The 23,086-nt window shown below is 41.6% G+C and overlaps 1 protein-coding gene and 1 non-coding gene across 2 annotated transcripts in view; one reads left to right on the top strand and one right to left on the bottom strand.

The window, feature by feature from the left end:
• LOC133483885 (cadherin-22-like) overlaps positions 1–23,086 on the top strand; it is a 65,239-nt gene that overhangs the window by 5,813 nt on the left and 36,340 nt on the right. Inside the window, exons 2-6 of the mRNA XM_061785723.1 lie at positions 2,164–2,458; positions 14,435–14,554; positions 19,031–19,198; positions 20,644–20,825; positions 21,487–21,743. Of these exons, the coding sequence (XP_061641707.1) occupies positions 2,164–2,458; positions 14,435–14,554; positions 19,031–19,198; positions 20,644–20,825; positions 21,487–21,743 (1,022 nt within the window). The remainder of the gene's footprint in view (positions 1–2,163; positions 2,459–14,434; positions 14,555–19,030; positions 19,199–20,643; positions 20,826–21,486; positions 21,744–23,086) is intronic.
• trnar-ccu (transfer RNA arginine (anticodon CCU)) lies at positions 14,036–14,108 on the bottom strand. Its single transcript has one exon. It is a non-coding gene; the product is annotated as a tRNA-Arg (tRNA).

The following is a 23,086-nucleotide window of genomic DNA, read 5'->3' as shown; positions in this document are numbered from 1 at the left end:
CCTCCTTTGTTTCTGCTAAATCATGTCTTGACTTTGACCTTCAGATTGCGGAGTAACATTTAGTTAAGTGTGTGTGTGTGTGTGTGTGTGTGTGTGAGTGTGTGTGTTTCTGTTCAAGCCGCCAACTCGAATCACTCCAGCAATGATAGGCTGACAGACGGATGGATATATCCAGCCCGAGGGGTGGGGGGGAATTGCATCATGCCTGCAGAATAGTGAACTCTTTTGTGGTGTGCGCATGTGCAGTCGGTAGAAAGTTGGTGCCAGCCTTCGTGCAATTGAATTAACGCACGGTGACAACATTTCACGTACATTGTGCTCGGTGCGATCTCATTTGGAAATGCAACGTTGTCGAGAGAAGCTGGGGAGGCGTATTGAGTGCCCCACATGGACGAATACTTTTATCGACAAAAGGAGTTAAGGTTTTACGTCGAGGGTCAAACACCTGCTTGAATATTTTTGCCTGACTCGAGGCAAAAACTGAAAGGAAAAGCGCAATAATCCATAATGGAAGTTCTATTTTGGGAAGATGGTGTATTATCGGCTGCATGTTTGATCTCTTTCCAGAGATTTTAAATCGAGTTTGGATGAAAGACTCAAGAGAGCTTCACCTATTTCAGAATTAAAAATGTATATATTTTGGTTTTCTAGACCAGCCAATGTCAAACTGCAGTAACAGTACCACTAGTGGGATGTGGGTTCTCGCTCGTGCTACGCAAAATAATCAAAGCCGAAATATAGTGCGGTTGTATTTAACATTTTATTACAATACAGTTACATTTTTTTTTAATTTTCCTATATTTAAATGCAGTGTTAATGTTCAAACTGTCCCTAATGTTCCAGTGGCTTACAGTGATATTAAATGTACTTATTTGGGATTAAAACCTTTTCCTTGTTTTTAATGAACACTAAGACCTACTATGCTACTGTATGTTAAATGTTGGTCATGATGCGGTACTGTTTTTTTTTAGCTTCAAAATGTTTTATTGTCTTCAAACACACTGTATTTCTTTAGATTAATTTAGCAATGCTATCACTACATGCCTACAATAATGACATAAAGATCCAGATGCTCAACATCTTTACCCATTTGTTACTTTCCATACTGCTCCAGTCTATCTTCAGATGCTGTTTAAAAGAAAGTCTCTTATTCCCAATATGACCGTCATGCAGTTCAGGTTACAAAATTGATGCCCATATATGCAGAGCAATTGGGGAAGGTTCTTGTTAAGTTGAGTTTAGGAGCCGCACAGTGTCCCAGTATTGTCGCCTGGGGAGCTTCTGAACATCCAATCACATTAAGGGGGGAACTATCGGTCTGATTTATAATGATTCTTTTAAGTTCTCATTTCATCTACCTTTAACAACTACCGGCATGACTTTGAACACCTCATTTGGGAGAGCCGTCCATTGCAGTAAAGGTGTAAATTACCACCACAAGCGCAAAGTCTTTTGTCAAATCCTAAATGATGACTGGTGTTCCAATCTGGCGGATGAAATTAGATTGTGATTGCAATTAGGATGACGAGAATTGGGCGGGAGAATCGGTCAACTTGGTCTAACTTTCAGCCATTGAATTGTAACCTAGATAGAGTTTGATACTTGATACAAGTACTTTTGAAGGTCTTTCAAGGGTTTCATTTTGCTCATTTTTTATTCTTTTCTTTTTTTTTTTCTTTTGGCTTCCTGGTTTGGCACTTTAATCGTCGTATGTATTACCGTTACTGCTCTTTGGTCAGTTTGTGGTAGTTCAACCGAAAGAAAGCTATTTAGAAAAGTCCATCCATCCAATTTCTATAGCGCATTCAGGTCGCGGGAGAGCTTTCTATGATGGCAACGTAACCCCAATTTGTAATGCAGTGTAGACTATCACTAACCTACATAATACAGTTGACTAAATGCTTTTGTCCGTGAATAGAAATCAAGCAAATGAAAACAGTCAGTATGGCAGCAACTGCGCAATACCTTCTTGGCCATCATAAACCGAAAACCCAGTACAGGAGACCAGGTTTTCCTAATTTGCTGTTGATTGTGTCTTGTTTTGACAGTGCAGGACTTTTTTTTCCCTCATGTGTATTTTGAGCTGGCAAACCAACCAATTTTCTTAGGTAACTTACTTCCAGATGCGTGACAACCCGCGTGTATTCCGTCATTCACTTCCAGATCCACACGGACTCCGACGAAGGCGAGGGTAGCATCAAGTACACCATCTCCGGAGAAGGGGCGGGCACCATCTTCATCATCGACGAGCTAACAGGCGATATCCACGCCACGGAGAGGCTGGACCGCGAGGAGAAGGCCTTCTACACGCTGCGAGCGCAGGCCCGCGATCGGCTCAGCGACGACCCGCTGGAACCGGAGTCGGAGTTCGTCATCAAGGTCCAGGACATCAACGACAGCGAGCCCAAGTTCTTGGAGGGGCCTTACATCGGCAGCGTGGCCGAACTGTCTCCTATAGGTAAGACCGCAATGAACAACCAACTGTGAACATATAACCAAGGTATGTAAATACTGGCCCATCATTTGTGGCATACTGTTACAGCCTTAGCGATTAAACATTTACTGTGCGTAGTTTCACCATTAAAATTGCCCAACAATAACTACCAAGTTTGGTAACTCTTAAGGAATAACTCCGCAAATGTGGTTTGATTTGGCGAATAGAAGTCACTGCAACCTAGGAAAGGGTCTGGCTGCTCAGTACAACAATGAGCGCTACATTTCTTAAAAAAAATAAAAAAAACACACACAGTTTTATTTTAACAAGCAGATGCCGCTAGCATAATGGATAACGGCGACTGTGGAAACGAACAGAGCAACATTTGTACCGCACTGAAAATAGGTGTTTTTGCTATTCCGTAACATGAAAGTACCAAAATGTCATCAAAATAAGAAGAAACTGTCTGCTTATGCTACCTGCTGACAAATAGCAGGTATTGATTCCAGCAGTACCTAAAAAAAAAAAAAAAAAAAACGTTACATTAAGTTACTGTCAGGCAGCCTACCATCTAACTTCTTAAAAACATCGTAAGGTTTTTATGAGGGCCACAGTATGAGTCTGAAATTGATTCACCTTACATTATTTTCTACGGGGGAAAACAACAACACGGAAGTGGTAGTAAGTCATACGTAAGTCTCAAGTCTTAAGTTTCAAGTTTCAATCGAGTTACCGCGGCAAAAATCAAGCAAGTCAAGTGGAGTCGCCACTTGACTTGTCGTCAAGTCGTCAAGTGATTTCCTTAGGCAAGCAAGGCATAAGTCTTACAGCCTCAAAGTCCTAAAGTAGGTTCTACAATAATGGTTTGTACTCTGAAAAGTGCCAAGAAAGGCAATATGCTAAAACTCTCTCCTGTTGATGGGAGGGACATAGGAACAAACGTGTAGCAGATGTTTCACGAAAATCGGGTGGAGGTGAGCTAACGGATGACAACAACATCAGTTATCGCCCGCCGCTACGAGTCAAACGGGGGAGGAGGGAGACGTTTATGATTGCATTACTCCCCGATGAGCCGTCGGTTTGACCGTGTTCCGGCACAATCTTAAGGAGGGAAATGATTACAGGTGGAAATAGGAGCAGCGCATGTGGGACTACGCAAGTGTTCCAATGAAGAATTACTCAGACACCGATATGAGACAATTATTTATTGGAAGTATCAGTGAGAGGATGGACATAGTTTACCACAAAATGCACTTCAGAAGCAGTACAAACACTTGTGTAGAAAAAGACTGGTAAAGGTATAAGTAAGGGCTCAAATCTTTAAGTAAAAAGAAAAAATTACAGTCGGAAATGGACTTAAGGGCAGAAGTAAAATATTGAAATCATGTTTTACTGTCAATTATATACAATACCCAATCAATCAAACGATCAAGATTGCAACCCCAGCTGTGTCATCATCTGTGGAAGTATTCTTTTTATTGTATTTACTGAAAATATGCAGAAAACAAAACAATCAACAGAAGATAAACTTGTGACAAATGGAAAAACAAAACAAACAAACAAAAGCAATAATAAACTAAGGAATGTACAATGTGTTTGTTCAACAGGAGTAGGAAGAAGTAAAAAAAAACTTCTCAGGACCTACCCCTAATTCTGCAAACATACCTGACTAGCATAATAGTAATGATTTAGGAAGCTGATTATATAGTATATTATATTCTACGACTCTTAAACTGGTAGGTCCATGTAAAGTATTAATGACATAATAAAGTGCAAAACTAATCATATGCTGTATATTCAAAGTATCAAATTTGAAGAAGAAGAAAACAGCAAGCCCATTTTGACAAAGGTAAAGAGTAGAAAGTACAGTGTACGTGTTTTCAAATGCAGGGAGTAAAAGGTCACCAGAAAACTAAATAGTCAAGTTAAGGACAAATACCTGAAAAATGTACTTCAGTACAGAATACAAAGTATTTGTACTTTGTTATTCCACACCACTGCACTAAAGGAACATCTCCGTCCTTTTGGAATTTCTTCCAGCTTCCTCAGCGTGATGCCAACCGTCCTTTTGTGCATACACTGCTGTTTGAAACCAAATGGAGGTTTTTCTTCTGTTCCCCCGTGATCTGTTGCTAGCTTTTTTTCCCCCCTCTAGAATATCAGCAATAAAGTCCCATTCACATGAATAAGACAGTTGTGGAACCTCAGATGTTGAACACAATCTTTCTCGGGAGACGTGGATGACACACAGAGGCACATGCACACACACGCACACGCACACACGCACACACACACATACACGCATAAACACCATTATTCAACATCAGTAGCGGCGCAAGGTTATCACTTCAGTAGCGAGGCATCCTGCAGCAAACAGTAAAAGCTGTGAAATATTTGCTGCATGCTTTGAATGGGGAAATAGCTGTGCTCTCTGGTGGGAAAATATCCCACAATGCATTGCTCTTGTTGAAGATAAATGTGGGATCAAAAATGGCACTTTCCATGATTTTTTTATAGGAGATTATACTGTTGTATGACAGCATTTTAGCATAGTTAATTTGCATTTAAGTTCCAGAAAGAGGTATAGGAGTAACTTAAATAAATAATATAACACAGAGTGACACGTACCATTTATTACATTATATACAACATACAACGCATACAGCACACCAATCACACTGGTCAACAACAAATTAATTAAAAAGCTGATTGTCCGTTACATTGAAGCACTTTTTTTTCAGGTCTTATGCACCCATATTACTGTACAGTACAATTTATTGTTTTGTAGGCTTTTTTGTGGCCTAAGACATCCAGTACAGTACAAAGTTATTGTAAATAAATATAAATCAAGCTTGAAAATGTTTGAAAGTTTCACATTTTATCCAAACTTACCACGCCGGTGTGCTTGGTCATGTTGACACTGTTGATGTACAGTACTCATCATAGGCGAGTCGCTTTCATGAGCCGGGAGGAATTAGTGTGCTTCCTAGTTCCAAATCTGTTGCCAAAGGCAAACGGCTTGAAAATAAACTGTTACTATACCAATAATAGCATGTTCCAGACTCCAAAGACTTGTATTTTGTATTCCTCAGAGTAAACACTGCCACTATGCCGCTCTCTCTCTCTGTGTGTGCTGCGAGTCTATGTACAATAGACAATAGATCTACAGGATCCATCATGAGATGGACGCCACATCAGTGCTCCACATTCAACATGGCCGCCAACATAGGCACGGGAGGCGCGTCTTTTGGAAGTTTAAGTGACAAATGGAAACTTAATTGTGGACACATTGTTCAGTCTTGACGGTCTGTTCTATCCCATCGTTGTTATATCGGAGTCCGTTTTATTGAGGTTCCACTGTATTAACTTTTATCAATGTCTACTCTTCGATTTACGATAAGCAAAGTTTGTAACATTTGATTAATAAAATGTTAAATTCTGATAGCTTTTGTGGGTTGCTTGTATGACTTATGTGAGCTTTTATTTTGGTGACGCGAGCAAGTAATAACTTTGGAGCAAATAACTTTGGAGAACAGCAGCCAGTAATATTTAGGATGTAATCAGTAGCTACCTGCGGCATATTCAGTTATACTTACGATTTGTGCTTTGCCAGAGATTTGCATCCTACAGCTTCATTTACTTCTCTACGCCTTCAAACCAAACTAACACTTGTGTACATAGTGTGTTTGTTTTTCAAGGTTGGTTGAGTCCCCCGAAAAAAAAGGAGAGGGCAAATAAAACAGGAGTGGCGATGATTTTGATGAAGTGTGAGGGACTCAGCCGGGTGTTGTTTTGTTGAAAAATATGCGGCTAATGAAATTGCAGCCCTAAATCAAATTTGCCGTTCATGCTTGATTGAATTTTGCTGAGAAGTGTGCATGTCTTTATGATAGGACAAAAAGGAGTGGGCAGGGGTGCGCATGAAGTCAGTCTGCATGGGTGGGCACCGGCGGCTGTGTCCTCAGATAAACACTCGAAAAGGTAGAATAGGGAGGCATTCCCAAATATGGTTACAACAGCCAGGCGCAGTCTTTGAGCTCATTCGTGGAAAATCGCTTGGGTTCGGTGATATTTGTCTGTCTGTCTGAGGACAAACGCTTTCGAAAATGGATGCATGATATGTAATTATCGCACACCCTTGCCTCATTGGTAGGAACTAATCTTTGGAAAAAGCCACAATGAGTCACTACCAATCTGCTATTAAACAGTTTCAGGGAAAAATCAAAGAAATGTAACTTAGATCGGCCTCCAACTGGTACTTATCAGCACTTCGGTGTGGATTGGCAAAGCAGGTCTAAGTGTCCAACTCCAATAAATTTTTTGTGACGATCCATGTCCGTTATATTTTCCAGTGACCCATATCCGATATCACTACATTTAGATCTACTGAACACATGGATCAGGATAAACGATTACACGTGTGTCAATATTGGATACCAACAGAATTAAACACGAATAAATTCATCCAGCCACCTGTCCATCCATCCATTTTCTGTTGTCATTACGGTCCCAAGTGAGCTGAAGCTTATCCCAGCTGAGTTTTGGTAAAAATAAATAAGTGTAAGTGGTTAGCAGCCAGGCTCACGGTTCTGAATGGCTTCATTCGGTTATAGCCTTCCTACGTGAAGTTTGCAAGTTCTCCCCATGCTCGTTTGGGTTTCATCGCACGTTCCCCAAAGAATGCATGTTGGGTTAATTGAAGATTCTAAATTGTCCCTACTATAGGTGTGAATGTTTCTTGGGCTATATGTGCTTGGGCAATTGGCTAGTGGACCAGTCCCAGGGTGTACACTACCTACTGTCAACTGGGATAGGCTCTAGCTCACCCGCGACCCAAATGAGGTAAGCAGTATTGAAAAGGACTGACTGTAGCCAATGTACCATCATAGATCCCATTTAATGTTTGATATCCTGCCTGTAGTTTTGTTTTCCCACGGTTGTTTGTTTATTTGCCATGTGGTTCAGACAGACACTCATTGACAGGTTCTGTCGAATCTGTCCAATAAATACTTTTTACAGATTTGCAAGACTCTATAGTGTAAATCCAACGTCACAATAGAAAAAAAAAAGTTAGAGTTCAATATTGAGTTAAAGGTACCATGAACCCATTCTGCCGGCACGGTGACGACTTTCAATCCCCAGCCCCGCCTGTGTGGAGTTTGCATGTTCTTCCCGTGTCTGCGTGGGTTTTCTCCGGGCACTCCGGTTTCCTCCCACATCCCAAAAACATGCATGGTAGGTTAATAGACAACTCTAAATTGCCCGTAGGTGTGAATGTGAGTGCGAATGGTTGTTTGTTTGTATGTGCCCTGCGATTGGCTGGCAACCAGTTCAGGGTGTACCCCACCTCCTGCCCGATGATGGCTGGGATAGGCTCCAGCACGCCCGTGACCCTAGTGAGGAGAAGAGGCTCAGAAAATGGATGGATGGAAGAACCCATCCTGGTCCTCAATCGACATCCTCTACTTTTCTGTGGTTTCCTGCAGATTGTTTTGTTGTCCAATTTGTTTTTGCATTCCTTCAGTTGAGATTTGCTAAATATCGTATTTATACGGGGAAACGAGACAGCCGCGGCGGCATAAAGTGCTTTTTGTTGCCTCAAACAGTATGTTTTTTTATGAGCCGTGCTCTCCAAAGATCTGTATCAACAGCAGCTTTTTACACAGTGCTTAGTAGCAGGTGGCTTACATTGGAATTCCATCTTAATGTTTATGTTTTGGAAAGCATCATTAATATTTGAACAGGAGCCAGCTCTTTCTCCCTCTGCTCTTCCCTATCAATAGTAAATGGTCAAATATTTATGCAGCTTGAGCGAGGCCTCTTGGGGGTTTAAAAAACCCGGAGCTTTAAGTAATGCCAAACTGGTATATTGCCGCGAATCATGTACTTTTTACGCATTAGAATGTTTGAGCTTTTCCCCTCAATGTCTAGTCCAGATCCTGGCGGGAGATGATGTACTTGCAGTGCACATCTTAATGATGTATTAAAACATGCAAAGATTTAAAAAAAAAATATATATATTTTTTACTTGTTTGATATGGTTTCAATGGAAAGTGTCAGGGCATGACATTGGCGGTCGTCTAACCATAACCCCAGATCCTAAACCCTAATTTCTAATCCTAAACCTAAATTTGAGTTCAAATTTAATCCACCAACGCTGTAATGGATATCTAAGGAAGAGAAGAGTTAAGAGAGAGAAGTTATGTACACAAATATGATGTGATATATGTAAACACGAACGAAGCCGAAACATCGGATATTGTCGTCTTTGGCGGCTCTTTTGTGACATCTTGTGTTAATGCGGGAGTAGGTTGAGCATATACCGGATTGTTAACCGGATTAGTCACTTGGAATGGGGAAGGCTAAATAACTTTGGCTAGTAAACCACATGCTGCTTCACCAAGTCTAAAGACAGAGACATCAGTAACTGATCATATGTAGCAAGCGTTCATAAATCTTTATTACATACCATAACGCATACTTCAAGTCTCCTAATACTTCAGAAATACAAGATTGATTTTGGGGTGTATTTCCAGAGCAAGGCAGATGAGGAAGCCCTGTTTAATAAAATATATATATATATATATTCTTTCTAAGCTTTCTACGAGTCGCAAAATATCTACATTTGATGTTCACAATTTGTTAAAATTATAGCTCTCTAAATGTCATTCTTAAACATTTCAGGCATTAGTGTTTTATGCAAGAAGTTGGTGAAGTTGAATAATCGGTGGAATTTTTCCAGAACTTTTAGCTGTTGCAATTTTCATCGACTTCTCCTCAGTGCTGATCCTGAAAATCTCCTGAGTAAATAACTTCACAGTGTCGTCAAAGCCGCTGATGGAATCCGAGCTCCTCCTTCACTTTGTCAACATGAAAGCTGCATTCACGCTTTTGCTATGTCACGTGAATGAATGAAAGGGCTGATCGCACCTCTGTCGCTCTGCTACAGTGAGATAACCCCCTGCAAACTGCCGCCGTCCACATTAGCATGGCTCGGGTCTGTCATGCTAACGACGGATGACTTACAATCGATAGTCTCTGCCAGGCGTCCTTATGCGGACGACCGGTGACGTCCACGGACGACCGGTGACGTCCACGCGATGCGTTCAACCGCGATGCTTTGCCGTAAGTGATCGTGGCCTCGTGTATGAATCAGTGCTTACGTTAGCGAGGGAAGAGCACCGATCTGACAGAATGTGTGATTTAGTGCAACGGGGGCAACGGAGGCACCGACGAAGTCATGTGATTATTTTTCAGCAATGCTGGTGCAATCATGCAAGAAAGTGTGGACTATAGTTTGTTGTGCATTGTTCTGCCTTGTGGCACAGAATATAAAAGAGATGTGCAGAAATTTGGTACTGTGCCAAATTGAATGATTTTTTTGGGGTGAACTTTTTTTCATCTTTTGACAAAGAAGTCTGAAGAAGGTCATTGAATTAGGATGGAATTAAAGTGGTCTTGAGCCAAATTGAAATAATTAAATCATTGTTATGATTATAAATGAAATCTTTTCATGGTGAATACGCCAAGTAATTGTCAAAGTTTGACACCGTGCTTCGCCCACATTCTTTGACGTAGCCAAAAAAAAGCTTTGCAATTTAGCGTCAGCCATCTGTCCAGTAGACCTGCTTCCTCTTGGGCCTCATTTGGGTGAGTTAGCTTGTTTGAGTCTGTCGAAGTAAAAGCCTAGGATTGCGGCCAAAATGCCGACTTCAAAGCAAAATAGCCAACGTCTTGTTAATTTGGGTGCGTGGGTCCAACAGACTTTTTCGTGCTAGACACGTGCACCAAATTTTGGATGCAATTAATGAAACTGGTTTCTTTCAAGGGGGCACTGTTGGGAACCCTTATAATACAGTAGTGCCTTGAGATACAAGTTGAATTAATTCCATAACCATGCTTGTAACTAAAAGAAATGTTCCCCTTTGAAATGATTGGAAATGCAATGAATCCGTTCTAGCCCCTCAAAACCACCAATATTTGTTTAATCTGTTTTTTTATCGCGGCACGGTGTCTCACTAGTTAGAGCCTAACCCTAACCTCACAGTTCTGACGACTAGGTTTCAAATCCCGGCCCCGCCTGTGTGGAGTTTGCATGTTCTCCCCGTGCCTGTGTGGGTTTTCTCCGGGCACTCCGGTTTCCTCCCACATCCCAAACACATGCATGGTAGGTTAATTGACAACTCTAAATTGCCCGTTGGTGTGAATGTGAGTGCAAACGGTTGTTTGTTTGTATGTGCCCTGCGATTGGCTGGCAACCACTTCAGGGTGTACCCCCGCCTCCTGCCCGATGATGGCTGGGATAGGCTCCGGGACCCTTGTGAGGATAAGCGGCTCAGAAAATGGATGGATGGATGTTTTTTATCGGGTCCCCGTGTTTGCGTGGGTTTTCGCCGGGTACTCCAGCAAACATTAAAGCTCCACACAGACAGACAGACCACAGTGCCATTTACTGTAGCTACACACCTATTTAAAATGTCCAAACCTTTGAAGTAATTCTTTAACAATATTTATTATGAGTAAGAGCTGATACTTTTTTATATAACTCTACACTTGGACAAAGCTTCTCCTTTTACACCAGACATTGGATTTATCTCAGCGCTGCAAAATATTGTCAGGCAAACAAATAGACTGTAATATACTGCTATTATCTATTATGTCGTGAGTTCAAAGGCTAAACAAAATTGGATTTACAACTTCTGTCAGGAGGGATGAAACATCTCCCTAAATCCTCGTCGAGATCTCAAAAAGGATCAATGTACGCAGCTCATTGGCTTTTATGACACGCCAACTTTCCCCCCCTCCTTTATTCCTCATCCTGTCTCGCTCCCGAGGCGTTTGTGTGGACGGGGGTGGGGGGTCGAATGAATCACGGCGGAAGTGGTGATGAAATAACTTTTCATGTGAAAACACCTCAGCTTTTACGACTTTACTAAATGATCCATAATGCAAGGCGGGGAGCAGTCAGTAGTCCAGCGCACGACACGCGGCCGTTAGACCCCCTCGCCTGCATTGCGCTCGGCTGAGGTGGGCACAAATCTCTTTTACGAGACCGCCTCTTAAATAGCTGTCAGTCCTGCGTCTCGCGCGCTTTTGCAGCGGATTAAACCATCGCTCTCATAGATCTGAAAAGGTGTGGCCAAGCTAACATTAGAGCCAAGTCACATGTCAAAAAGACACACGCTTGCTGGGAAGCACAAATAATTCCTTTCTGTACTTTTTCAGATGTTTGTACTTTATTTAAGTACAGTAATCCCTCGTTTATCGCAGGGGTTACGTTCCGGACCACCCCTGCAAGAGGTGAAAGCCGCGAAGTAGTGACCACATTTTTTAAAATTATTTATTCATATTTTAAAGCTGTATGAACCTCCCTAGACTCTTACTAATCTTCCGGACACTCCTATTAAGCTCTGCCATACTCCTAGGAACACTTTCTGTATTCTTAAACACCTTTTAAACTCTTAAACATACAGCAATGCACAGTAGTACTGTACAATAGTAGTACTGTATATATAAACACTATTTTATTCATTGTAATATATTTTGATGAATTTTTCCCCTTTTTTTTCTACAATTTTAATGTTTTAGGCTAGGCAGCGTTTATTTTACCACCATAAAAATTCAGCATACACTCAAAATAATATTAATAATAATCCAAGATTTGAATCTGGGGGACAAAAACCTGCCCTGCAGTGCTATATAGCGAGGGAATATATATATATATATTATGATTAAAAGTTGGCATTGAGCCATATTTACAATATGCACAAAATAGAATAAAATACAAATTATACAGAATATTTTGGCCTGAATATAGAACACTAATATGACAAAAAAAATACATTGTTAATAATTAAAATTAATTTGGCAGAGAAAATGGTCATATGAGCGGCTCAGAGCACAACACTCATTCTTAATACTGTACCATTAGATGCTATCAGTAAATAAAGTTTGTATGTGTAATTTTTAATGTAATGGCCTCCCTGTCAGCAGTAGAATCTGCATCGATATTACGCCAGCAAACGCTAAGTATGTAAAATATCTGGCTTCAATAATAACCCAAGTGCCAAACCTGCTGCCTGACTTCTGCCTTTTAATACAAACACAATAAAGAATCATTTGCATTTATATAGTTCTTCCAAGCCATCTGACAGTGCAAGCAGCCAGTAGCCCGAACCAGCGTTGTTACCTGGGGAAAATTAAGATAAGAGAGTAATCCAGTGGATAGAAATTCCTTTATTGGACTCAACTGCAGTTGGGCCAAGTAGTTTAACAACGAAGGCACCGACTAAGTCTCTCCTTCTGTCTGTTGCCATTAATAATAATAACAAAAATGTCTCTCCCGAAAATGTTTTCAAGACGGTAAGACTATCTCACTCACCTGCCCCTAACTGGTATTAACTCTTATCTTTATCTCCTTCCGTCGCAGGACTTTGAGAGAATTGAGAATATGTTAGGCGATAACGGAAACAACGGACAATTTACCTTCTAGTCAATTTGTCACCGAGCTGCATCGGGAAAGATTTGCAGTCGATTTGCTCAACTGACGCGAGGACATCTGAGCGAAAGCCTCGCGTAGCTTTTCCTACTTGCATCTAGCTATCATAGCTTTTTATGTGCTGGTGAAAGTGGGAGCCTCCAAGGAGACACTGAGGTGACATGAAAGGGCAAAAAAAACGACTTTTCGTTACCTCACAATAACTTGTGTGACATTTGGCTCAATTGCACTTTATGAAACCAGTTTATTTCTTCACATTCTCTGTTTCTTTTGCTATGTTTTTATATTTAACAGTGCAGTTTTTCATTCTTTAAAAATGTAACCAAAAAAAAAATATTTTTTTTTTTGGGGGGTCGGGGGGGGCTGCATCAGATTAATTGGCCAGAATGAATTAAACTCGCAAATCAAGGTACCAATGTATAGGAATAAAAAAAAGATGCAATAGCCAGCAGCTGATCTGGCTCCTTCCACCCACCACCACCGCAATCAAGTTCGCCTTCTGAGCTTCAGAGGCTGAAGAGTGAACAGCACTCTGACACTCGCCGCTAATTAGCACCATTAGCATACAGCCATTCGGCGGCTGAGCTGTAGCGCGACAGGGCTCTGAAAAAGGCTACTGCGGTGACCTTTGGTGGACACCACCAGCTGTCAGTAATTACCCACATTGACAGAGACAGTGGCCGACTCTTTGTCCTTGAGGAGTCTTATCCTCCCCCTTTTAATTTTTTTTTTGTGTGGATTTAGTCCCAAAACAAAAACATATGCATTATTAAGCGGTATTGTTTCTCAGCCTGTGTTAAAGAACCTTGAAATTACGACGGCCTCGGGCTGAGCTTTCGCTAAACCGTGACTAAACGATTTGATGTAACACTGCATGTAAATAATGATTCGTAATAATGTCGCTGCAAAAAGCACTGGTAGTGTAACAGCACATGCAGTGCTGCCTTAGCGTGGGTTCGATTCCTGGCCAATGCCCGTCCCAAGCCTGGAACAAAAAATGTATGGCTTGTGTTGGGAAGGGTATCCGGTGTAAAAACGTTGCCAAAAAAAAGGATGTATTTCTTCGTCATTGTAAAAGCTACAACAAATTGAAGAAAGATAATCACCCCAGATGGGACTTGAACCCACAATCCCTGGCTTAGGAGGCCAGTGCCTTATCCATTAGGCCACTGGGGCACATGGGTTGGTATAAATGTCTTACCACCAGGCCGTTTGGATTTCTACGGATTTGGTACGTTTTGACTATAGGTTGATATTGACTTTTATGTTCTCGTTCATCGTGAGGAGCTGCGCTTGTGCTGATGAGAAAACAATTTGGAGCAAGGCAGCCGAGCGGCCAACAATCATTTTAATCATCAGCAAATGTTTCTGCATAGTGATGAAACACGCTACTTCTGTGCCTTGTAGCCCTTAAAAATCACATTAACGCGGAGAGTCTAATCGTAACCTTTGAAGAAACTTTCTGTCCAAGGTGAAACTGACTGAAATGGTTCATTTGACAGGAACGTCTGTTCTCAACATCACAGCGTCGGACGCCGACGACCCGTCTTACGGCAGCAGTGCCAGAGTTGTCTACAGCGTCCTGGATGGAGAAAAGTTCTTCACCGTGGGCAGACACACAGGTCAGTAATGATGCCGTGTATACCTGAAACCACCTTAAGATCAGCGGCTGCAATTCCCTCAACCAATCACTTTTTGTGGCTAAAAACATAAAAGCAATTGATCAAAACAAGTCACCCTTTAAAGTTTCACCCAATGACTTTCCTTCATTCGAGTAAACAAGTTGAATATCATTGATTTCTTGCCCCGGAGCCATTAACAAGCCAGTGCAAAGCATCATGGGAGCTGGGTAGCTCACAAGTTACAGCCACTCTGTGAAGTAGCAACGGTTTCTCGGTGGCGACAATACCATCTAAGGCTCTTATTCCACGTGGGTATTACCGTTGAGGAAAAAAATAAGAAGCATAGATCAAGAATAACTGTAGTATACTGATTGTATGGACATTTTCCAGAAGAGACTGCTGCATGTGAGGAGATAAAAGTGTGTTTGTCTTTAGACTTGGTGAAATAGCATGCGGGCCATCAACCGAGGCTATTCCTACATGCAACGCTCGCTGTAACTGTTAACAAATTATATGTCACGATCACTTTGTCTCCTTTAAGTGCCGCTCACCCCTGCCGGCGGCTCTGTCAAAATTCTCCTCTTCCGTGCATGCAACACAAGAAAAGTAATACTTCTGCTGTTTCCCACTGTTTATTACCATAATAGAAAATATTGGCCACAGCATTGAACTATAGTTGTGGAACTGACAGTCAAAAAAAAAAAAAAAAAGATAACTCAACAATTAAATGTACAGTTACCCTTTAAGATTGTTTTATATATATATATATATATATATATATATATATATATATGTTTAAACCGTTAGTTTATGATCCATGCATTGACTTATTTGACATTAAAGTCAGCATGATTGGTAGCATTGTGTCAATTTTCCAAGGTTGTCCAACACTAGGTTTATGAAAAATAGGTATCTGCCCTTCTTGTGAGGTATATTAAACACATTTATAAAAATGAAATCAAGCAGTGATGGTTATCAATATCAGATGTGGGTGTAACAAGACAGTCTCAATAGCAATATTGATAATATACTACTCCTACTACAATGATCATTTTCATCCTGAAAATGTCTCATGTTGTGGTATTTCATTAGCTACACTTGACTGATAACTGTAATGTTATCAGTCAATTTTAGACAAAACGATTAAAATGATTTGTGCAAGTACTGTAGTCTTGCAATCGCAATATAGTCTACTCCTAAAAAGGCCAATTTTCTTCTGCAAAGATTAAGCTTAGTAAATATTGATTGTTCGTTTAAAATCAGGCCGATTCCGTGGAATTGCTTGTCTATTAATTACCCGTTCAGGCAATTGATACGAAATAGTAGGTTATTTCAATCCTTGCAGCTAACCCAAAGTTATTGAATAACATTTTTGCTCGACTTGTGCAAATGTGTCTAACAATAGAAAATATGACCTCACCAGTTTTGTCAAAATCCACCAGATCTAGATTTTCAATATCAAGAATATCCCCAGGTCCTCGCAGTTTCCCTTATTTCCCTCAAGGTTTAGGTGTTGTAGGAACATAACAAGCTGACCGCCTGGAGAAGCTTAGCATTGGCGGCGGTGCCTTGGAGTGCGCCCCGTCCCTCCTCAGGGGAAAGCACTAAAGTTTTAATGATTCCCTTTTCGACCTCCACCGGTTTGATTTGGCCAACCTGAGCGCCTGGATGATAAATGGTTCTGCCTCGGTGGGACCGTTCCCTCAACTGGATGGTTCATTCCATTCGCCTGTCTCGCGACCTCAGTTCTCTCCGCCCGACCCTCTTTGCATTTCATTGTCGCTACGGCGGGCCTAATAGGCGCGAGTGAAGGAGGGCAAAACGAAGATTGCGCAAGCCACTTCATTAATATCGCTCAAGCGGTCCTTGGTTTAAGACTGAGTTCCATTCCTACAGGGGTGGCGTAACCAGAACTCAGAATACTAGAAGTCTATCGGTATGCTAGGCTAGCACAGTAGTAAAGTCTTAATTACAGTCAATATTTGTATGAAAAACGCTTCTTATAGCAATCCATTACGGTAGTAACTGAGTCTGTGCCTTCTTGTGCCACATGACAACATATTATTATGCCGCTGCAGAGATGTTCATTGCGTGCTGTTCATAACCTCGAAATGTCATATGTTGGTGCCATCGTAAAGCAAGGACCGACTGTAATCGATTGACTTGATACACAAGACACGTCAGGGCAGCCAAAGAGCCTCAGATGTCTCATGAGCCGTATGTTGGACACCCCTTGCTTTCACCTGCAGTATTTTAAACAGTATGCAATCTTAAATATTGAGTAGGTGATTTTCCAAACCCAAGTCAGACTCCCATTTCCTTTGTCTAGTGAGCGGAAAGGGAGAAGAACAAAAAAAAATGATTAGAATGTCTTCCGTGTCTTTTAAATTAAATTAATATTATGCATACTGGTGCTTTATTTCACAGTTGGTGTGCGCGGTCACAGCCGGTAAAATTGGGGGAATATTGCAGCGGCGCAGCACGCATTGAGATGTAGCTCACACATTGCTAAACTGACTGCTTCCATGAATAAAAGCCTCATCTACATGAAGCCTCGCCATTATGTTGATAAGGGCTTCAACTTCGATCCCGTCCAGATTTCGAGGCATCCCCTCTGGCATTTGATGAATTTGGGGGAGTGGGGGGGCACATGTCATCTCCTTAACTGCATCGCTGCATGTGTTGCATTTTTGGCTGCTCATAGGACACGGTCAAGGGCTAACTGTGACTTGAATCATTGAGTTGCATTCCCAACATAGCGCGGCGGCCCTTGGGGAGCGAGACGGCACTAAACCAGGGAAATGCATCAATAGATTCTGATGTGGATAATCCCCAGGCGAGGAGAGGAATTAGATTACGAGTGCAAAGTAAAGCAGCTAGACACTCATGCTGTAGGGCCAGAGAGGAGAAGGTCCCTTTTCTACCAAGAAGGAGAACGCGCTTGCTTCTACAGCTCTGAAAGTTCAAATTTGACTTTTTTTTTTTTTTTTTTTTTTTACAGAAGTTTAAAATTGGATGGAAATGAGAAAAGTATGAAGGACAAGAACAATCCTTAAAGCCTGGTACACACGCTTTACTTTTAGATTTCATACAATTACAGTGTTCATGGATGGGCCAAACTCAGAAAGGATTTGCGTAAATATTGAACAGGTTTAACTTTTACGAATGTCTGCCCCGACCGTTTACTGAGCAGTTTGGCGAGGAAAAGTCACTCTTAACACACCCCAAACCACAGGAAAATCACGTCAAATGTGATAATCTGACCTATCTTGGTTTAGGGTCAGAAGGAGTTAATGAGGCTCAAAATTGGACTAAACACTGGGGAACACAATTTTTGTTGAGTTAGGTCTGACAGCTGTTTTTAAATCATTTTTGGGTGCGGAATCCAAAATTGATCTCAGTTTTTCTATTTCACGTCAAGTTTTTGAAGAAAGTGAGAACAAAGCGGAACAAAGGAAATATATACCTATGTAAATAAAACACTAAGATTGAACAGTTAAAAGCTTTGAAAACTAAAAAAAAAAAAAGCCTAAAACAAAATAGAACTTACAACGCTATGCCCATGGTTACAAGGTTAAGAGAAAAGCCAGCACAAATCCTCTTAATTCCTACTATGCTAGCTTTGTGCTCGCAGATATTGATGGTACTGACATATTGGGAGCTGCGCACAGCTCTCACCACACTGTCTCAATTGTGACTGCACAAACAAGTTGCCACGTAGCTGTAGATGAGTCTAATTGTAATAAGCTGGCAAGTCTTACTACAGCTAATCAGTGTAATTTTGCCTATCTGGACGGGAAGCTGTGGAGAAAAAACTTGACGTGCTCGAAAAAAACTGACTGAAATTTTGGAATCAGCATGCCAATTTTAGTTTTAATCAGCATAAGAATATAACTCAACACAACATTTTTTTTCAAATTGTCAGTGTTGTCAGTACGTGTGTAGCCGGCTTGAGAAAGTCTTTCCCAGGGTTTTAAAGTCATGCACACTCGGCGACACCTGGTGTACCCAATATCCTCCGGGCGCTACCTCATGAACAACAACAACAAAAAAAACATATCCGAGATTAAATATATAAAGAGCACGTTGCGAGAATGTTTCTGAATAGAATTCAGCTCACCTCGGCCAAGGCCAGAACATAACATCCATTACACTTTGTAAAACGTCAGATTTTTCTCTGTTTGTCCATGTAATCATTAGCATGTGACTCCAACTATTGAGGTCACATCCCTCTCCAATAACGTACAGACAGTGCCGTATGTTGTGCTTCGTGAAATAGAGCATAACGTTCATCTGGACAAAGTTGAGCTTTCGTAGATGTCATTTAACTTAAGAAACAGTGTTGACATTTGTGGCAGTGGGGGGAGTCATATTAGCTACAGGTGCTAAGTAGTAGCGTTTCCATTCGACTCCAACTTCCTCTCTCTCTCTTTTTCCTTTTTTTTTTCTTCTCGCTGCCCATCCGGCAAACATTAGGGATCATAATGACAGCCGTGGCAGATCTGGACCGCGAGACGCAGGATCGTTACGAGCTGGTCGTCAAGGCAACCGACATGGCAGGACAAATGGGCGGTCTCTCCGGCTCCACCACAGTGACCATCGTGATCACGGACGTTAATGACAACCCGCCACGCTTCCCGCAGAGTGAGCTTCCGACACGTTCTCCGACTGACTGAGATAAAGAAAGACATTCAAAGTCCAAAATGATCTCACTGTGAAAATGTGACATATTCCTGAGCAATGTGACTCGAAAACGTTATGGTACTCTTACCTAGTGTGACGATATTTTTGGTTTTCAAAAAGGTAGAATATGTCCCAATTTTCTTCTTTTCATGATAATCTTTTCATTAAACCAAACAATAATAATCGCAATTAAAGCTGCGACTAGTGATGAACAAGACACTGATCAAGCAATGTGTATGTTTTTTTGTTTTTTGTAGCAATGCTGGTGCAGTCATGCTAAAAAGCATGAAGTACAGTCAATTGTTCATTATTCCACATTGTTGCAGAGAATGTTAAAAGAAAATTCATGGTTGATTAGTTTCCTGTGATCTTCGAGTGATTCATGTCATATAATCAACTTCACAATCATTAATTTGGCTTTCACAAATAGGTCAAGGTTTGCACCCCCTTTTTCATAGTGAGCATCAAACACTGAAACAATGCTCGCCTCCATTAGATATTGTTTTTTTTTTTATCAATTATGGGGCGTCGTGTTTGGTACCCCTCAAATACACTCATTTTCCCCAGGATAACGGGCACGTTGAGTCCCATAGGCAATTAATACGTCCAAAGAATATAAATAAAGATAACGATTCCACCTGTCGTCGCTGATGGTGTAGTGGTACACCCGCCTGACTTTGGTGCGGGCAGCGGGGGTTCAGTTTATCTGTGATAGCAAACAATGTGTAGTGACTGAAACACTGAAAAAGCAGACAGTTCTATTGATGAGCTTTGTCAATACGGCAGCCGCTCTAGGCTGCTTTATTTATAAGTAGTGAATCCACCTGTTTTTGTACAGCGCAGCTCCAATATAAGACAAAATATATCACCTAACAAAGAGAAACAGTACCTCCTTTTTTCAGCTCGAAGACAACTGTGACCGCTAACAGACAAATGCTACTGCTAACAGACTAATCATTCTTTTTTTTTTTCTTCTTCTTTCTTTTCTGACGTGGATTGAACTTGATATGCCTCATATGTCTTTTCTTATTTCTGTATTCATAACTTTTACATCTCGCCATATCGTGTTTGTGCAGTCGAAGGGCTAAACCTCGCAAGGGTAATGATTTCACCGCTCCGATAGACGCGGAATTTAGTCCTTCATGATAAAAAGGGGAAAACGTGAGTGTGGGTAAAGAAATTCAGTGTTTTCTCATAATTCCTCTCTTCTAAACTGTTTTGTCTTGACAGATTTTATGAGTGTCTTGACATTTTAAACCTGTTTCAATACATCCAATGAAACATTACTACAGGTAGTCCGTGCAGTGTATGTCCTGAATGAACTGCTACAAACAATGTCCTTTGCAATTGAATCCCTTTATTCCTTATCGTTGTAATTTGTTCCTCCTTTTTGTTACGTCCGCTAGAGATGTACCAGTTCACGGTGTCGGAAGGCGCGGCGGTGGGGACGCCGGTGGGACGCGTCATCGCCACGGACGCAGACATGGGGGAGAACACGGACATGAGCTACCTGATCCAGGAAGGGGGGGAGCTCTTCAAGGTGACCACCGACGCCATGAGCCAAGAAGCTGTCGTCTCTATCAAGAAGGTATGTGAAAAAAAAAACAAAAAAAAACAGTACAACGACCCCTCCCAATTCCCCCCACCCCAAATCGCGAGTAACTGATGCCCCTCAAAATGGGTTAGAATTGCCTATAGATGCTACAAGATGGCAGAAAGCACTATTTATGTTTAAATGAAACGCTTCACTTCAGTTCAACATAGTTCCTTAGCATTAAGATGCCACAAGATGGTGATAAAGCAGTAGTGTTATTGGTTTGAATGTTTTAAGTGACCAACGGAATAAAACCAAAGTAAAGTAAAACCAAGTTAAATTGAATTAAAATGAAGTTAAATTGAAAAGAAATTGTGTATGTGTATATATGTGGAGTTTGAGCCACATGTAAATGACATCTTTCGAGTGTTTGACTTTTAGAACATTCCATTCTAATGCGCCACACCACTACCTTTTTTCTACAAACTTGCCCAGAAAATGTGGATGATATCGTCCTCGCTCTATTTAGGGTGATACAATATTCTTGGTTGGAAATATGCACAATTATGTGACTTATTTGTTGCTGTTCCTTAATAATAAAGTGACAGCAGCCTGAATTAGTTTGGGCAACAAACTTCTTACAGAGGGTGTCTGACAGCCAGAACTGAGGCAAAACATACCTTTTTTGTTTTTATTTTTCCTTTTTTGACCCCAGCCACTGGACTTTGAGAGCAAGCGCACCCACAACGTAGTGGTTGAGGCTGTAAACAAGCATGTGGACCCTCGCTTTGTGGACCTGGGCTCCTTCCGGGACCAGACCATAGTCCGCGTCAGCGTGTCGGACGTGGACGAGCCGCCGCTCTTTCAGCCTGCGGATGGCGCCGTCATGGAGGTGCAGGAGGACGCCAAAGTGGGAGCGCTGGTCGGCGTCGTCACTGCTCGAGACCCCGATGTGAAAAATAAACCGGTCAGGTATGAAAAGTGGGCTGCTTGGTGAACAGTGGTTCGTGTGCCCTGCAATTGACTGGCAAGTCATTCTTTGCCATTCTTCCAACATGTATATTTTTGTGAACTGCCGAGTCATGTAGGTTAAAATCAGGTGGCCATTGAACTGCGAAATATGTCGATCGAAACATAAAATATTGTCGATGGCTTAAGACAATAATTGCGTTTAGACATACAGTATGCAATTGTAAATGTCACTTAACACGGTTTTAGCATTTAGATGTGGCTACCTAACATGTTCTGTGTAGGAATGCCTCTTTACAGTACCAAATATGCCTGAGAATACTCAGGCCTATAATTGTGTTTGGTGTAATTGGACTAAATAAGCTTCATTTGATGTACTTTTGGTGTATTAAGTGTATGCAAGAAAAGAAAAGAGAAAAGGTCAGCACTGACGTCAGTATGCATCACAAAGGGGATCCCCGCCGCTGAATATAACGACAATACGGTAAAAGCAACTCAATTGTTCTGTCTTTCTTCGGGCTTAACCGCTGCAAATACAATTTTTATTGGAAGCAAATTGATGTCATGAAAAATGGGCTTAAAAAGACCCATAATTCACCAGCAGGGTAGCATACACAGGCAGCTGATTTCATCTCAAACCGTACAATGGATAGCGCTTCGTCGTCTGTCTCTTTTTTTTTTTTTCTCCTCTACGATCGCGGTGCATGATAAGAGACAATATCGCCGAGTAATCTCCTGTAGCAAGGTCTTGGGTTTACGCATCCTCGGAAGAGCAATTGCTGGCGCGACGGGCGGGGGGAAGTAGATAAGGGCTAAGACAGTGTCGCTGACGGGGTGTAACGCTGACACTTGCGGGGCCTGTGCAAATTACCTCCATTAAAAATGCATGAGGCTCCCAGGTTCCAGGTGTAATAAAGTACAACACACTGGCAGCGTTGTCGTTCACAGGCAGCCGGGAGCTACGAGGCTGTGTGTGTGTGTGTGTGAGTCTGTGTGCTACATGTGCGCCTGTGTGTTTATGTGTGCGCATGAGCAAATGAATGGGTGATAAAGTGGATGGGAGGAGGGGGGACGCTGGCCAAAAGCCACCAACTGGGCTAAGTTGGCAAGCTCGTGGCCTCTGGTGCTTCAGTAACACACACACTCTTTAAGACCTGCATATTAATGCAGCCTGAGCAACGAGTTTTAGTTAACGGGAAAAGAAACACACAGTGTCAGAATTTATTGCAATGCTTCCCGGATGCTTTGCCACAAGCTTCAAATGACTGCAGCTAAAAGCATCGCACATATTCCAGCAGGTAAATCAAACAGCTGGCAGACACCTGCACCTGTCAAAAGATGATCCC

The sequence above is a fragment of the Phyllopteryx taeniolatus genome, chromosome 9, assembly GCF_024500385.1.
Source record: "Phyllopteryx taeniolatus isolate TA_2022b chromosome 9, UOR_Ptae_1.2, whole genome shotgun sequence".
NCBI lineage: Eukaryota > Metazoa > Chordata > Actinopteri > Syngnathiformes > Syngnathidae > Phyllopteryx > Phyllopteryx taeniolatus.
Note: the sequence above shows the minus strand (reverse complement) of the source record. Positions and strands in the feature narration are given on the sequence as shown.